The following is a 19,331-nucleotide window of genomic DNA, read 5'->3' on the forward strand; positions in this document are numbered from 1 at the left end:
TTTACCACTAACCAATGTAGATAAATACAAACCAATGCATATAAATCTAGAACATACCAAAAAATACGGGTCAAAAGATAATGAACAGTGCATATATCAATGACCCGGTTAACATTTATCTATAAACATGCAAAACTTTCGGATCAAAACGACTTAAAGGGGAACCATCTCGGTTGATGTTTTAAATGCAATGCATTTAACAGTGGCGTAAGGTACATATAGGCCTTGTAGGCCCGGGCCTACAACTTTGTTTGAAAATGATAAATTTGAATAACCCCAAAATGCAATAAAAACTTAAGCAATTTGAACAATTCAAAAGTCTGCTTTATTTTAACGAAAGCAAGTTTGGTGTTTATTTAAACTATGTGCAGAGTGTATTGCTTGGTTTTATTGTAATCATTGCAAGTATTTCTGAGTGTGTGAAATGTGCATATAAAAGTCCTCAAACTCACATGGAATCATCGGGACTACACGTTTTTTTGCCCTAGCTACGCAGCTGCATTATTACATACAACTCATTTGATTGTAATGATCAAATCAAAAAGGCATAATAACGATATTTTGGCGTTTCTTTACCTGGGAAATGTGTGGCCATGTGGCTAATAATTGAAAAAAAATGTTATTTCTTATATGTACATAAATCATATTTTTTGTAGTTTTGATCGTTTAGGTCAAATGAGTTATGTATCCTCTTTAAGAATTCAATTCCACCAGGACAACTAACCAGCTTAAAAGAACATGTTCAATATTGTATTTTTAGTAATGTCAAACTTCTTAATTTTATAGTTTGGCCAGTTTATACGTGTATATATACTAATAAAGATGATAAATTACCGGTTAATAAGGACACTTTCTCGAAGAACGCGTTTAAACGACAAACTGCGTCAGCTCCAGATTATAATTTAACATAAACATTTAAATGTTGAAAGTTTCAATGTCGATACCCCTCCAACCCCCCAACCTCCCCCCCCCACACACACACACCACCACCACCACCACCACCACCATCATACCCAACATACAATTTGTGTGTATGCTACATAACACCCCTCAATATGTGAATAAATTCATGGGCCTTTTAGAGGTTATAACTGATTTGGTCGACCACTATCATCATACACATTATACAATTTGATGTGTTCTACACATAATTCCTCAATATATCTTCATGGGCCTTTAAGAGGTTACGTTATAACCGATTTGGTCCACCACCATCATCATACACATTATACATTTTGATGTGTTCTACATAAAACTCCTCAATATGTCTTCATGGGCCTTTAAGGGGTTACGTTATAACCGATTTGGTCCACCACCATCATCATACACATTATACATTTTGATGTGTTCTACATAAAACTCCTCAATATGTCTTCATGGGCCTTTAAGGGGTTACGTTATAACCGATTTGGTCAATGATTATACTTGTCGTATCCTCATATAACCGGTTGTGTATTGGGTTATTGATTAAGCTGTTTACTTCAACAGGGTATAGGCAAGTTAATACTTAAAGCTGCACTCTCACAGATTGACCATTTTGACAACTTATTTTTTGTCTCGGAATAAACCAATTTTATGGAAATCAGTAATGTTATTCTGGTATAATAATATCAAACCGATTTTTTTAACGTTTTTTACGTTCGAAAATTAAGTTTTATAACTAAAGGCGTTACTAACGAGTTTTACGGCATACCATTTTTTGAACGTAATTATAAAAAAAAATGCGACCTGATCATTTGTCAGAAGACTTTAATCACTGGTTCTAGACCTTTACGCAAAAATTGGTTCATTCTAAGACAAAAAACAAAACAGTTGTCAAAACGGTCTATTAGTAAGAGTGCAGCTTTAATAGCCAATATGAATAATCTTGTAAAAACATGGCCATAATGGCACATACGCGTTATTTGTAGGTTAAACCAGTAGAATACACTCTTAAACTACAAATGTCTGTCATATAATAACAATTAAGCTTCACGCGGACGATTTATGCCCAAAAGCAAAAACATTGTTTTATTTCAGAGTTTTTCTGCATTCGCCAGTTTGACATTCAAAACTTTCCACTCGGTTTTTCGCGAAAAGCCAATTACCAACCAGAAGTGTTCACAGTGTGTTTCTTTAAATATAAACGCATACAGGGGCGGTTCCAGGAATACGCGCTAGAGGGTGGCGTAACTTAGGGGCACAACGTTTTCACTTGCGCCCCTCCCTCAAAACACAAAATATATGGCATAAACCGCATTTGGATTTGAGGTGCCTCTATCAAGAAAATTTAAACTTGGACGATTTAAGAGTGGGTGCGCGCCGGTTGCGCCCCCACTTATACCGCTAGTGGCATATAACTGACCAAAGGCAAGAGTGAAGCTTTTAAAATAAGACTATTCTTTAAAATTATCTGAACACATAGACTCAGTAAATCCGACCAACAAAAAATATTTTTGGTTTGGCATTGAGGCAAGCAGCAAACACTTGCTTCGTCTAACGGAAGTTTTAATTCGAATTTTGGCTCTAGTGTTTGCAAGGTTCAAACATGTAGTTGACTAAATTCTATAAAGGCATATTTTATCAGGGATATGTTAAAATACGGTTTCCATACATACGTAAAATTCTTTTGAAAACAAAGAATATTTGTTGTGCCAAATTGACCAAAATAATTCAGTTAACAATATCGTTCGGCTTTTTGATTATTTGTATTTAAATAAAAAAAGTTAAAAAAAATTATTAACTTAAATTCACTTGCTGTTAAAATATTGCAAAGAGAACCAATCGCTAAAAAAACACAAGCCAGTGTTGTTTGGACAGTTGTCGACCATTTTAAAAACAATCCCATTCCCGTAGCATTCACGTGATTGAATGATTTTTGTTTTTCTCTAATGCACCAGTCAATTGCAACCACGGCCCCCAGGTCCGGGAAATAGCGGGGACTTTCGGTCCAATCAAACCCGGGTAAACTCCTACCTGCGGGGACGAACTGATGTTTAAATCCCCGCCAAATGCCCCCGCACCCCATGGACCCTGGTATGTCCCATGTCCCTGCTTTATTTGGCGCGAAGACAAAACCATCGCATTCACCCGACACTGCGGGGCCACCGGGAAGGTTAAAACACGGCCCATTTCGCCGGCTATCCCCGGTATACCCCCAGACCTGATGGGCCGTGCTTACAATTGTCTGGTGCATAAATTTTGTTAAATCTTCGTTCGTCAATTTGGCTGAGCTCCCAAATAATAAAATCGTGGCGGTACATTGACATTTCATAGATATGTATAACTATAAGATATTAAATACATCATATATAGATTTGTACACAATTTGTGGGGAAACAGCAACTTTAAATGGTAACATCATAACCGATTTATTCAATGAGTGTGCTTTCACAGCGGTTTATTGGGTTTGTAAGACTACACCATTCGAAAATCAATTGTGAATTTTGTGCTCGATTTCGGGGCAATTTCCGTCCATCAGTCGTATCTTTGTCCTTTTTTGTCAAAGAGCACATTTTTCACAAATGTTTTCGTCTTTTTTGTCAACGAGCACATATTTCACAATTGTACTCGTCTTTTTGTCAACGAGCACACGTTTCACAATTGTTTGCGTCTTTTTTGTCAACGAGCACAAGTTTTACAATCGTACTCGTCTTTTTTGTCAACGAGCACATATTTCATAGCCAGCACAATTTTCACAATTTGGATCGCTTTGTTACCGAAATCAATAAATGATGATACCCCCCCCCCCCCCAGATCCTTGTATAGTAAACAACTTTTGATCCGTATCTTAATTGGCTTATGCTGCTTATTAGATCTCCTAACTGTACAGTTGTATAGAGGTTTTATTTAAATATAGAAATGGACAATACATCTTGACTTTAAGTTGTTGTTGTTGTTGTTGTTGTTGTTGTTGTTGTTGTTGTTGTTGTCTTTAAATGAGTATAGTATTATTATTATAATGCCTTTGAATAAAATAAGAGTTATGTTATATATAATAGCCCATTAAAAAGATTTAACCAGGGTGCTTCACAATTTGGATATGGCAATGGTGCTTTTGAAATGCATTTAAATATATATGTTAAATAACTTTTTTTTAAACTGACCTCTCTTATTTGTTTATTATTAATTTCCAATTGGTTTAATTTATAAATACATGCGCTATGAATAACGTATAAGTGAGACATTAAGATTTTCTACTCGAAAAGTGTTAACCCTAAATGGCCCTGAGCCAATAAACAAATACACAGGAAATGGCCCCTACTGTGACACCAGTGCAATTAATAGGAGATGCACAGCAGGGGGTGATCATGCCCAACATTCCTTAAAAGACATGTTTCAAGTTTCCATTTTTTATTTACATCTTTGGCATATAATATGCATGAGATTGTGACATCTTCGATGTGAAAAGAACTTCGATATAAGTGCTTAAGAATTAATGAATAGTTTACAATGTGATAATGACGAATGAAAAAAAGCTTAAACGCGTCATGGTCAAACACACATTATCACCATTTGCATAAAACAGTAAGTGCCATTAAGTCTTTGTATATTTATTTGCGTTGCTTACTTCTCTTTTCATTGAGTGATTTTCTTCAATTGCATATTGTATAAAAACATTTTGTACATGTCTTTTTCAATGTTTGTTTCCTTCACGACCGGAAGTTCCTCCATTTTGTTCATCCATGACGTCAGAGATGGGTACCTGTCAGCATCGAGTGTCACTTCCGGTACGAATGCGTAGAAAATCAAAGGAATCCGCATCAAATGAGGCCACACATTAAAATCAATCATCATCGGTTTTTCTCCTGAAATTTAAATGAAACCATTGATAATATAAAGGCACAGTATAGATATGTTACAATACTGTGAAACAGTTATTTTCTTATTTGAGTGAGAGGCATAATTATGTGTGTTTATTGTGGATTGTGTGCTAGTGTATAATCTTTTTAGACGACCTCAAACTTATCGAACACTCATGACGGCTTAAGACGGTCAGCAGAACAGAGGTTCGCTGGGGGTTTAAACATGTGTATGAGTACTTGACCTCACAGTTTTCCCAACACTCAATATTGGGGATACCGCCTTGGCACGGTCACCGAAACAGGGGTTAGAGGTTTGACATGTGTAGGAGTTCTCGATCTCACACTTTTCCCAACACTCAATGTTTGCGTTACCGCCTTGGAATGGTCACCGAAGCAGGGGTCAACTGGGTTTTTTTAACATGTGTAGGGGATCTAGACCTCACACTGTGAAAAATAAATGTAAATGTCTTAAAACTTCTTACCACCGAGATATGGGGTTTTCCTCTTCTTGACTTCTACCTCAAATTTGTCCAAAGCCTCCAACGTTTGTTCAACGCTTTCTTTATCTTCACAAAAGTTGAAGAAGATTTTGTAAAACATCTTGATCACCTGAAAAAAATATTATAGATAAACACAGATTAAGTGTGAGGAAATATGTTCACGTAATGCTAAACATGTAAATGTTAAGTTTCTCAGACATTTTTTTAAATGGAATGAGGCTGGGCGAATGATTATCCATCATATAACCAATTTCTCTTGAGTAAAAACAAAGAATGAATGAGGCTGAGAAACATGTTTTATTTGCCTAACTTTCGTTTTTAGAGATAACATGTGCTGTTGTTCTTTTGTAATTCTTCAAACACAATCTAGTCACTAGTCTAGTCTCACTGGTGGTTAGTAAGTATATTTACGAGCATTTCTCTTTGCCTTTCAAAACGGATTAAAAATGAACGTTTTATAGGTGTCTTCAGGGACCATGATTACGAACAGTCTCGCATCAGACTCAGACACAGAAAAAAACATTTTTATAAAGAAAACAAAAATCATATCTTTTCCATTTCTTTTACAAAAAATGTATATTAATAAAAGGTAAAACATTCAAATATTAATATATTTCAGCAAATTTTACCATCAATGCTCTGATGTAAGGAAAATTACAATAAAATGTTTTGCCATAATGCGTCTTGAGTCTGAAGTAAGACTGGAAATCGTTCCTAATCTCTGCCCCAGAATAGCACATGAATAAACCACATGTAAAGAAATAGAAAGTAAAGAAATAACGTACACCGCCATATCGTTCCAGAAGCATCCGATCTTGTGCAAGTTGATAGGGGTCCTCAGGGTTCAAGCGATTGTCAGGGTACTTTGCGTCAAGGTAATCGTTCACTATAAGAGAGTCGTAGACCACCCTGCCATCCAGTTCAATAGCAGGAACCTCGCCCAATGGGTTGATTTTCTCTACGTACCAATCAGGCTTGTTCCGAAGGTGAATGAAGACCGTCTCGTGCCTGAATTGAATTTAGAATACAACCAACTTTTTTCAGTCAATGAAACTGCAGGTCCACCTACTGCCAGTCATCCGATACACGCTCCATGAGTCAGATTTCGTGTTGACAATGTATCAACCAATGAGGCTGTATTCTCTCCACCCATTCTTAATCATTAAGAATTTACTTCAGGTAATCTAACTATTACTTAGGAAAGGGCCAATGAAGTTACATGTGTGGGATATGTTAATAATGTTGACATGATATTCATATAGATATCAGCTACTTTAATCGACATGACACTCATATAGATAGCAACTACTATAATTGGCATGGTACTCATATAGACACCAGCTACTATTATCAACATTGCACTCTGTAGATACCAGCTACTATTATCAACATGGTATTCATATAGATATCCGCTACTATAATCGACATGGTATTCATATAGATATCAGCTACTATAATCGACATGGTATTCATATAGATATCAGCTACCATAATTGACCTACTACTAATATAAATATCCGCTACTATAATCGACATGGTATTCATATAGATATCAACTACTTTAATTGACATGATACTCATATAGATATCAGCTACTTTAATTGACATGATACTCATATAGATATCAGCTACTTTAATTGACATGGTACTCATATAGATATCAGCTACTTCAATTGACATGGTACTCATATATATATCAGCTGATTCAATTGACATTGTACTCATATAGATATCAGCTACTATAATTGACATGGTACTCATATAGATATCAGCTACTATAATTGACATGGTACTCATATAGATATCAGCTACTATAATTGACATGGTACTCATATAGATATCAGCTACTATAATTGACATGGTACTCATATAGATATCAGCTACTATACTTGACATGGTACTCATATAGATATCAGCTACTATACTTGACATGGTACTCATATAGATATCAGCTACTATAATTGACATGGTACTCATATAGATATCAGCTACTATAATTGACATGGTACTCATATAGATATCAGCTACTATAATTGACATGGTACTCATAAAGATATCAGCTACTATAATTGACATGGTACTCATAAAGATATCAGCTACTATAATTGACATGGTACTCATATAGATATCAGCTACTATAATTGACATGGTACTCATATAGATATCAGCTACTTTAATTGACATTGTACTCATATAGATATCAGCTACTATAATTGACATGGTACTCATATAGATATCAGCTACTATAATTGACATGGTACTCATATAGATATCAGCTACTATAATTGACATTGTACTCATATAGATATCAGCTACTATAATTGACATTGTACTCATATAGATATCAGCTACTATAATTGACATGGTACTCATATAGATATCAGCTACTATAATTGACATGGTACTCATATAGATATCAGCTACTATAATTGACATGGTACTCATATAGATATCAGCTACTATAATTGACATGGTACTCATATAGATATCAGCTACTATAATTGACATGGTACTCATATAGATATCAGCTACTATAATTGACATGGTACTCATATAGATATCAGCTACTATAATTGACATGGTACTCATATAGATATCAGCTACTATAATTGACATGGTACTCATATAGATATCAGCTACTATAATTGACATGGTACTCATATAGATATCAGCTACTATAATTGACATGGTACTCATATAGATATCAGCTACTTTAATTGACATGGTACTCATATAGATATCAGCTACTATAATTGACATGGTACTCATATAGATATCAGCTACTTTAATTGACATGGTACTCATATAGATATCAGCTACTATAATTGACATTGTACTCATATAGATATCAGCTACTATAATTGACATTGTACTCATATAGATATCAGCTACTATAATTGACATTGTACTCATATAGATATCAGCTACTATAATTGACATGGTACTCATATAGATATCAGCTACTATAATTGACATGGTACTCATATAGATATCAGCTACTATAATTGACATGGTACTCATATAGATATCAGCTACTATAATTGACATGGTACTCATATAGATATCAGCTACTATAATTGACATGGTACTCATATAGATATCAGCTACTATAATTGACATGGTACTCATATAGATATCAGCTACTATAATTGACATGGTACTCATATAGATATCAGCTACATATTAACTACTTTAATTGACATGGTACTCATATAGATATCAGCTATTTTAATCGACATGATACTCATACAGATATCAGCTGATTCAATTGACATTGTACTCATATAGATATCAGCTGCTTCAATTGACATGGTACTCATATTTATATCAGCTACTATAATTGACATTGTACTCATATAGATATCAGCTACTATAATTGACATTGTACTCATATAGATATCAGCTACTATAATTGACATTGTACTCATATAGATATCAGCTACTTTAATTGACATGGTACTTATATAGCTATCATGTACTTTAATTGACATGGTACTTATATAGATATCAGATACTTTAATTGACATGGTACTTATATAGATAACAGCTACTTTAATTGACATGATACTCATATAGATATTAACTACTTTAATTGACATGGTACTTATATAGATATCAGCTACTTTAATCGACATGATACTCATATAGAAATGTTCTTTTAAAGTGTACTTCACGCATATACGATAATAGCTTAGTCGAGGGTGCTCTAGAAAAACTTTTACTTAAAAAAACGTTGTCTATCAGTTCAGTGTACAAAATATAGCGTTTTATGGAATATCAACTCATTCAACAAAATATAGTCATTGACCCAGCGTTCTGTGGAATAAAAACATGCAATCAGTTGAATAATATTCAATTCACTTTGGTCCATAAGTGAATACACTAATATGTATGATGTGACGGAATTGCTTACTCTAAGCCCTTATGCAGCAGCACCATTTTTGTTCGCTGTGCGTATGGGCAAATTTGCATGCTGTAAAGACGCATCTTGCCAGGGGCCAACTCTGGATACTCGACGCCTAAATAAAATATAAAAGTTTAAATTTTAAGTAATACCACATTGATCCGTAGTATTTATTCCGCTCAGAGAAACTTTAAAAACCCACTAAACAAATTGTATGACCATGATTAATTAAAACGCCAAATAAAAAAGAAACGTACTTTCTCAGTTAACAGCTGCATTAGTTTCTAAAGTTTTTGTTTAGACGACAAAAGGTACCTTCTCTTAGCAGTAAGCAGTAAGCTTTTGTGAACATTTAGATTAATTAATTTCAAGAGCCGGTTAATAAAATAAATATTTAAAATAAAAGTATATATCACGTTCTCACTTTAAAAAAAAAACCTTCTGAAATGGCATTCATTGGTATAATACACACGAATCACTACGCCCCTTGTCACATAATATATCTCGAACGAGGTCGAACAAGTGAGAAATTAGGTAAAAGGATACCAGCTGGAGGACATGGTTAAGTGAGAGAGCGGACGATGACATGGGGAATAGGAAAGTTACGTAGGGGGAGTGGGGTAGGATAACGGTAAAAATAGTGAGGGAAGAGGAAGAAGACAGAAGGGGAAAAAGAGAGGGTGACGACAAAAAAAGAGAGGAGAGGGGAATATTTAAGGGGTAGACGGATAGAGAAATGGAGAACGGATGTTGTAAGGGGAAAAAAGAGGGATAGAAGATAGAGAAAGGAGGGCGTAAGGGGAAGAGGAGTGTGGAGGGGAAGAAGAGGGATAGGAGACTTAGGGAAAGAGGTGAGGGAAGAAGAGGGATAGAAGACGACTTAGGAGAGGTGAGGGAAGAAGAGGAAGAGGAGACATAGGGAGAGAGGTGTGGAGGAGAAGAAGAGGGATATAATACTTAGGGAGGAGGTGTGGTGGGGAAGAAGAGTGATAGAAGACTTATGGAGAGAGGCATGGAGGGGAAGAAGAGGGATATGATACTTAGGGAGAGAGGAGTGGAGAGGAAGGCGAAGGATAGGAGACAACGAGAGAGGAGGAAAGAAGAGGGATATGAGACTTAGGGAGAGAGGAGTGGAAGAAGAGGGATATGAGACTTAGGGAGAGAAGAGTGGAGGGGGAAAAAGATGGATATAAGACTTAGGAAGAGAGGAGTGGAGGGGAAGACGAAGGATAGGAGACAAAGTAGTGGAAGAGAGATATGAGACTTAGGGAGAGAAGAGTGGAGGGAAAAACGAAGAATAGGAGACAGCGAGAGAGGAGTGGAGGGAAAGAAGACTTAGGAAGAGAGGGGAAGGAGAGGGACAGGTGACTTAGGGAGAGAGGTGTGGAGGGGAAGACGAAAGAAGTGGAATAGGAGACAGATAGAAAAGAGACGAAAGGGAATAAGAGGAAACTAAAGAATGTTGAGAAGGGAAAGAGAAAAGTTACGGTAATATATAAAAGCTCTCTGGAGAAAGCAGAAAAGAGGTTGGGAATGAGAGAAAATTACCTTATATAGTTTTAAAGAAAATCGAGTGAATAGTTCTCGTAGCATGCGCGACCACATACGCATGTACGATAATGGCTCAGAGAGCCAATGGGAAAGATAGAAAAGAAGACAGATCTCGTACCATGCACGACCACACGTACGAGCGGTGGCTCAGTCTGAGCCGATTTCGAAAACCAGCACCGCTGGTTTCCATACAAATTTGTCCAGGATTGAAAACCCTTGGACATTGTTTGTCATTGTACAAAATATTGAGGTTTAAGTAGAAAATTTCTATATCATTTTCCGTGGTAAAGTTATTTGCATAGATGCATTTTTTCTACTTCCGTTTTATTCGTTAGTCTATTTATATTGTTAATAAATATTCTATAAATAAAAATATTAATATGATAACAAAGCCTTACGCGTTTGTCCATTACAATGAAAGGTGCGAAAATATGGCCATGCACAATAGAAGGATTGAAACTTAAGTTGCATACCTGTCGAACATGTAAAATTGATCTTGCTATTTGAATGTTTAACAATATAACTCTTGAAATATGATGAGTGCTTGATATTCATTTTTGAAATATTGTATATGTCACAAAATATGTGTTTAACTAGACGTAATGATTACTATCTAAATTTGACAGGATCAGTATACGCAACTCAACTCAACTTAATTCAATTCAAAACAAGTTTCGTTTCCAGAGACACATAATTCGTTATATACGGGCTAACAAGAATATTTCTGGTTTGTGTTACCCGATCCTACCATGTTTATGGTCCGATGTGGTGTGTGTTATGGTATACAATAATATCGCATTTAAAGCTGCACTCTCACAGATTGAACGTTTTGAAAACTTTCATTTTTCGTCTTGGAACTACCCAATGTTTGGGAAAATCCATAGAAACCAGTTAAGTAAGACTGCTGGCAAAAATTAGATCGAAGATTTTTATAATTAATTTCATAATTCGATGTTTTGTGCATTTTTCTTAAAGGCCATAAAACATTCAATTTCGAACGGAAATATGAAAATCTGCGATCTGATATTTGGTCAGCAATCTTATATCATTGGTTTTGGAGATATATACGTAAAAGTTTGCTCTTTCCAAGACAAAAAATAAAAATGTTGTAAATATGTGAGAGTGCAGTCTTAAAACATATTGCCGTTTTTATATTGTAATTTCAAATAGTGTATTGGTGTTTTTGTTTATATATTTAAATATATGAAAACACAACATGTATATATCAAAGTAAAATCAAGCTTACCTTTACTTAAGTGTGGTTGAAGCATTTTAAATAATCTCCAGTTTTTAATGAAGAACGGTAAATAAGTTGCAATTGTATATATTCTGAATAAAAACTCAAACATTTTCAATATTCGTCGACCATAATGGATCAGTTTATATATGGAGAAGTTTATCTGTCCTATCTTATCATACGGGAAGCTAAAAGCTAAAACGCGTACCAGCTTTTAACATCTACCGTAAAAATACCACTAGCGAAGGGCATGTATATTTACATTACGATGATATTTATCTATAAGCGTTCTGGTTAAATGCTTGATCTAGTTATATAAATAGATATTCAAATAAGAAAGTCAAACATAACAAATACTTATAGGATACATATTTTTATTTATCAATTTATAGGGTATTAATTAAAAAAAATACCTTTAAAAAACAAATGCAGCTAAAAGCTGAAACCCGTCCTAGATTTTAACCTCTACAGTAAAAAAGCGTTCAGGTATTCAAGCTAAAAGCTGAAACCCGTTCTAGATTTCAACCTCAACACGTTCTAGATTTCAACCTCAACAGTAAAAAAAGCTTGATTCAGTTTTACAAATATATATTCAAATAAAAATGTCAAACATAACAGAATACATATATGGTACATATTTCTATTTATTAATATATGGGGTATTAAAGAAAAAAAGAAACAAAAGTACTTTGAGAAAAAAAAATCTAAGAGCTGAAACCCGTCCCAGCTTTTTACCTCTACCGTAAATATACCACAAGCAAAGGGCATGTATATTTACATTGCGATCTGTACATATATTTATATATAAGTGTCCCTTTTAAATGCTTGATTTAGTTTTGCAAATTACATAACAGTATATATATATATATATGTATGGTACATATTTCTAATTATCATTATAATGTAGGGTATCAAAGAAAATAAAAAAAAATACCGTCCCAGCTTTGTACCTCTACCGTAAGAATACAACTGGCACGGGACATGTTTATTTACATTTCGTCCTTACGTATCCTAATATATATATATTTATATTTATAACGCTATTCTTAAATGTTTGATTTAGTTTCACAAATATCTTTTTTAAATAATTAAAAGCAATAACAGAATTGTTTAAAAAAACTGCTTTAAATTCATCAAAACTGATTTGAAGAATTAACATATTTCTAATTTTATCAATCTGTAGAGTATTTAAGAAAATTTGAATAAAATAAATACTTAAAAAAGTGTATTATCCCAATCCTTGGTTTGAATATTTTATGGAAGCCCGGTAAATTTGCCGCATATTTTCATTTTCGCCCCTGCCACTTGGAACATTTTCACATTGTCGCATTTTCGCATGGTCGCCCATTCGTCACGAAACTGCGAAAACACAGAAAACAGCCTCCATATCTAGTGGAATTATGCGTTGTTTCACTGTTTGGCAAGGCCATGGAAGAGTCCTATTAGGAATCTTATAATTTCCAATTTCTGAAATGATTACTTTTAACAGACGAAAAGTGTCAAAACGTGTTATCTCCCTTGACTTATAGTTCATGCAATAGATATTAACGGAATAATGTATGTTGTAAATGCAATTCACTTGGTATAGTTTTTTTTGGCATTTAGGTATTCAAGCAATTTTAAATTCCTACTTTTTTTAAACGCATTGTCAAATATGGTATTCATCTGAAGTCATTCCTTAACTTAATTCCATTTATTTTCTTTTTTTTTCAAATAAAAACATGTCAAATTACAAGAAAAGTATAAGTGTTTTTAAAATAAAAGTATATATATGCAATAAATTCACTTAACTTAAAAAAACGCCTTAAGATAGGAAACTTCTTAAGATGTTTAATGAATACCATGACCCCCAGGAATGTTATATTTCAGTGAAGAACAATTAACCTGTCTGGAAGATTTTCCATTGAAATTTACAATGCATATCACATTAGTTAAGTTACTTTAAAGCGCATATTTCTATGTCGATCGTAACCTAATTTGTTGGTCAATCGTGACAAATTGGATTGATATATGATCAATTTAACATAAACCACAGGTGAAGATAATAAAATTGAATGCTTAACCCAGTCGTATGCAAATATAGGTCTGGACAAGTGCTGGACATCGGTCACTGATTGGTCATATGTAGACAGAAATTGACATTTTTGCGTTCGTCATTGCGCTTTTCTTACGGCATAAACGTAATGGGCTTTTTCCGGGTTCCCGACCTACCCTATTTCGTTTTTAACTAAATTCTATTTTGTTTATGCCAGCAGACAATTTTTATGACTTGTTTCGTTCTATCTCCGTTTGGGATAAATTTCCGTAGTTTCTTGCGCTGGAAAGACGACTAAACTTACCCAAACAAAATGTCGTTGGTTTTCATTGTGAAAATGATATTAAAAAACAACTTTCAATATTAAAAATAAAAATAAAGTGTGTACGTCTGAAGTACTTTTGAGTCATCAGGTATCTGTACTTGTTACTTGTTTAGATCGTGCAGTCGATATCTAGAAGTTTGGATCGTGCAGTCGATATCTAGAAGTTTGGATCGTCGATATTTAGAATGCATTTTGTCCTTTTTCAAGTTAAGAGTGTGTAGTCGATATCCAGAACGCAAGTGTACAATTTACAAGTTTAGAGCCTGTAGTTGATATCCAGACCGCAAGTGTACATTTTACAAGTTTTGAGCGTGTAGTTGATATCCAGACCGCAAGTGTACATTTTACAAGTTTTGAGCGTGTAGTTGATATCCAGATCGCAACTGTACACTCTACAAGTTTAGGTCGTGTAGTTGATATCCAGACCGCAAGTGTACATTTTACAAGTTTAGGGCGTGTAGTCGAAACCCAGACAGCAAGTGTACAATTTACAAATTAAGGGCGTGAAGCTGATATCCAGAACGAATGTGTACATTTTACAAGTTTAGAGCGTGTAGCCGATATCCAGAACGCATGTGTACATTTTACAAGTTTAGGGCGTATAGCCGATATCAAGAACGCATGTGTACATTTTACAAGTTTAGAGCGTGTAGCCGATATCCAGAACGCATGTGTACATTTTACAAGTTTAGGGCGTATAGCCGATATCAAGAACGCACGTGTACATTTTACAAGTTTAGAGCGTGTAGCCGATATCCAGAACGCATGTGTACATTTTACAAGTTTAGGGCGTATAGCCGATATCAAGAACGCATGTGTACATTTTACAAGTTTAGAGCGTGTAGCCGATATCCAGAACGCATGTGTACATTTTACAAGTTTAGGGTGTGTAATCGATAGCCAGAACGCATGTGTACATTTTACAAGTTTAGGGTGTGTAGCCGATAGCCAGAACGCATGTGTACATTTTACAAATTTAGGACGTGTAGCCGATATCTAGAACGCAAGTGTACATTTTACAAATTTAGGACGTGTAGCCGATATCTAAAACGCAAGTGTACATTTTACAAATTTAGGACGTGTAGCCGATATCCAGAACGCAAGTGTACATTTTACAAATTAAGGACGTGTAGCCGATATCCAGAACGCAAGTGTACATTTTACAAATTAAGGACGTGTAGCCGATATCCAGAACGCAAGTGTACATTTTACAAATTAAGGGCGTGTAGCCGATATCCAGAACGCAAGTGTACATTTTACAAGTTAAGGGCGTGTAGCCGATATCCAGAACGCATGTGTACATTTTACAAGTTTAGGGCGTGTAGCCGATATCCAGAACGCATGTGTACAATTTACAAGTTTAGGGCGTGTAGCCGATATCCAGAACGCATGTGTACAATTTACAAGTTTAGGGCGTGTAGCCGATATCCAGAACGCATGTGTACAATTTACAAGTTTAGGGCGTGTAGCCGATATCCAGAACGCATGTGTACATTTTACAAGTTTAGGGCGTGTAGCCGATATCCAGAACGCATGTGTACATTTTACAAGTTTAGGGCGTGTAGCCGATATCCAGAACGCATGTGTACAATTTACAATTATAGAGCCTATGGGCGGTTTTGGGCGTCACCGGTGCCGTCCATTGGTCTACAATAAGGACTTCTGTGCGCCGTGTTATACATTTTACTTGTTGGTACACGTGCACGTACTGTTTCGGAACATCTCGGTTGTTACGGTCTTTGATCTATGTTTGACGAATGTTGTTCATGGATATTTATCAAATATAAAATTCAAATATAGAACAAAGCAAATATAAAAGAACAAATGCCGTTTTTCAAACAAAGGTAGCTGTTATAAATGATGTATATCGTGACATCGTTAATAATAATGACCATTTTATGACACTATTGGGCGTGTTACTGTGTTCATTGATAATTTTTTCATCGATCATGGAATCAAAGTCTACCATTGGTCAAGTGGATGCGACTTTTTTATAAATATGAATATCAGCATGAAATTGAAGAATAGCGTTAACACACGTACACAGCCGAGGCAGAGAATGTGCGACAACACTGAGGATATAAAACATCCAACAGAAGATAAATAGCATAGATACATAATCTGATCATATGTGGATTCGTTATCTTACGCTCATTTCTTATTTGTGCATTTGCACTAATTTACTCTCACAGAATGATTGCATTGCCTTAAAGCTGCACTCTCACAGACAGATCATTTTTAGAACTATTTTATTTTTTGTCTTGGAAAGAGCAAACTTTCGTAAATATCTACAAACAGACGATAAAAGATTGGTGACAAAAGACTAGATCGCAGATTTTCATATTTCCGTTTGAAAATTAATGTTTTATGGCTTAAACCGTTACTAATAGTTTAAGAAAAATGCATAACACATCAATTTTGAACTGAAATATAAAAATCTACAATCTAATGTCTTGTCAGCAGTCTTATATGACTGGTGTACATGCATTTTCGCACAAATTGGCTCGTTCAAAGACAAAAAAATAAAAAAAAAGTTGTCAAAACTTTCAGTCCGTGAAGGTGCAGCTTTAAAGCATTTTTTCATCTTTTAAAATGGGAATAGCAAGGATTTTTTGCTCTTATCTGTAAAACGAATTATTGATACGTGTCTTAGTTGAATGGTAAAAATGACAGTCTCCTATAACTCTTACAAGAGTGGCAATTCACTTGCATGTATTGTTTATTTAATGTACTTTTTTATTCATGAATGTACATTGCTTTGGTGAGACTGAAATAAATTATAAAACTAATTTGGACATGTTTACGGCACTTACAAATATGCATTCGGAAACTCCTCGGCCATTTTTATCGAAAAAAACCTCGGATATATTTGAACGGTTTATACACAAAAAATGGTACGTTTAAGTCCGCTGCAAGTAGATCGAATCTTAATTATATTTGCAATAACACACTTCACTCGCAATCAATTTAAACTTAGAACAATAAATACAACTATAAAACACTACAATTAATTAATGTTATAATTAAAAAAAATACGAACTACTTCAACTGATGTACCGGCATACATCCGAGGTTGTTTTCGATAAAAATGGCCGAGGATTTTTGAATGACAAATATGTAGTGTATGGATGGATAGAGTACAGGAACCATGATCAGTCTCCAGAATGAGTTCAGACCCAAGTGGTAAAGATGCAAATCTTGATTTCATTGTGACTTTTTTCTAGGCGAGGTTTTGTGGTGAAATTTGCTGGATGTTATTAATATTGGAAATTTTACAATTATCCACATTTTTTTTTTCAAAACGAATGAGATAAAGATAAGTCTTTGTAATTCAAGAATAGAGCTGTTCTGAGTTTGAGTATATATTTTAACTTAAGACTGTTCGTTATCATTGGAAATGCACTTTCACCGAAGTACATCTTAAACCAAAAGTTTGCAACCGACTAAAACCAGAATATATTTTTATGCCTTAAAGTGACACTCTAATTCAAAATCAATACATACACAACTTCTAACTAAATAATGCATTTATGGAAAATATTAATTACTGGTAACCGGATTGTAACCGTTTATACAATAGCTGAAAACGCAACAATATTAAATGATTAGTGAGTGCTAAAAGATTTACTCTGATCTACTATCGTTTCATAAGGTACAAATACCGTTTTTTCTGCACCTTCCTTTCAAATTAAACTCAGTATCCTTCATAAATACCACTGTTTTCGACATTCATTCATCCGTTTTGGATTAATTGTGGTAAATCTTATTTAGGAGTAAGAGTGCATCTTTAAGTGTATTTCTTTCGGCAATTTCGGAATCAAAGAACACAGTAGTCATAACATAAGTGTTTTCATATGAATTTCCAAGACGAATATTTTGATGCCAAAACATGAGCGAGTCCCTTTTTAGACCCGGACGTCTTTGTTTACATTTAACGTTCTTTGATCACATGATGGCCATGTGATCGTTTCGATATCGATGGAGGTTGTGTAAACATTGCATTCTTCATTTTCAGCAATTGTTTCTTTATTCTTCAGGTAAAAATATACTTTCATTTACAGCATTGGTTTTGATATGTAATTGAACGGCTTCGGGCGATCGTTTGAAGGTATCTACTTTTAAAGGGACTGTACACCAGATTGGCACCAAAAACAAGTTGTTTTCTGTAAAGAATCTCAGGACAATTATTTAATAAAATGTTTTACTCTTTCATATCATAATTGTAAAAAATATACCAAAATGTAAAAAAGGGAGTCGAAGACCGGGTTCAAACCGGGGTCGCCAAACTTGCAGGCCAGGGTCGTATCCAGTGTGCCACGAAGGCTTACTCTTAACGGTGGTGGTGCTAGTAGTTTATACTTCAGGTCCCGGCGTGAGCACAGTGAAGGGTCCCAGAGTGACAGTTCAACCACCGCAACCTATCCTGGGCAGAACCAGTACTGGGTGCCTTCACCTCTGCAAGGAACTGACAACTTCTGTACATGCCAGGGGCAGTGGTACAGTGCGAATGGTCGTAGAAAGGATTTCATAACCAATCACAACAGAAGTGACCTGGTCCGCCCGGGAATCGAACCCGGGTTGTCCGTTCAGAGTCCAGCGCTCTACCGATTGAGCTAACCGGGCGGACCTTAACGGTTGGAATATTTCAGCTATATACCTAACTTGGTAATACCACGTGATAACGCGACTAGCCAATCACGCATAAGGAATGAATTCTACTAGGTAGACATACCTAGTAATCTTTTTTAATGGAAAAACATAAAAAACAGCGAAAAATAAATTAATTGTAAACTATGTGGTACTTCAGTAAGTAAGTTCCAATGCATTGTTCACACCGATACCAAGTATATGTCAGTTTTCAACAATTTCATCATACGGAGTACAGCCCCTTTAAGTTATTTCAACGTTTTTGAAAATGTATTGTTGTGAATACATTCGACAAATAAATTAGGGCAAAATGCATAATAAGAGCATTAAACAAATAAGAACAATAAC

The 19,331-nt window shown here is 35.0% G+C and overlaps 1 protein-coding gene across 1 annotated transcript; it reads right to left on the bottom strand.

Annotated features, from left to right (window-relative positions):
* Positions 1–4,300: 4,300 nt before the first annotated feature.
* Positions 4,301–12,153, bottom strand: LOC128243704 (pyrimidodiazepine synthase-like). The gene is made up of 5 exons (XM_052961623.1): positions 11,986–12,153; positions 9,198–9,303; positions 6,070–6,292; positions 5,267–5,393; positions 4,301–4,787 (listed from the first exon to the last, which is right to left on the bottom strand). Exons 1-5 carry the CDS (start codon positions 12,086–12,088, stop codon positions 4,558–4,560), a joined length of 789 nt encoding a protein of 262 aa, XP_052817583.1. The 5' UTR covers positions 12,089–12,153; the 3' UTR covers positions 4,301–4,557.
* Positions 12,154–19,331: the final 7,178 nt, after the last annotated feature.

Source organism: Mya arenaria, chromosome 8, assembly GCF_026914265.1.
Source record: "Mya arenaria isolate MELC-2E11 chromosome 8, ASM2691426v1".
NCBI classification, from domain to species: domain Eukaryota; kingdom Metazoa; phylum Mollusca; class Bivalvia; order Myida; family Myidae; genus Mya; species Mya arenaria.

Coding starts and splice junctions, on each gene's coding strand:
- LOC128243704 (XM_052961623.1), bottom strand. CDS start 12,088: ATGTTTGAGTTTTTATTCAGAATATATACAATTGCAACTTATTTACCG. Junction 6,293..9,197: donor CTGCTGCATAAGGGCTTAGA/GTAAGCAATTCC, acceptor AATTCAATTCAG/GCACGAGACGGTCTTCATTC. Junction 5,394..6,069: donor TTCTGGAACGATATGGCGGT/GTACGTTATTTC, acceptor TATTTTTTTCAG/GTGATCAAGATGTTTTACAA.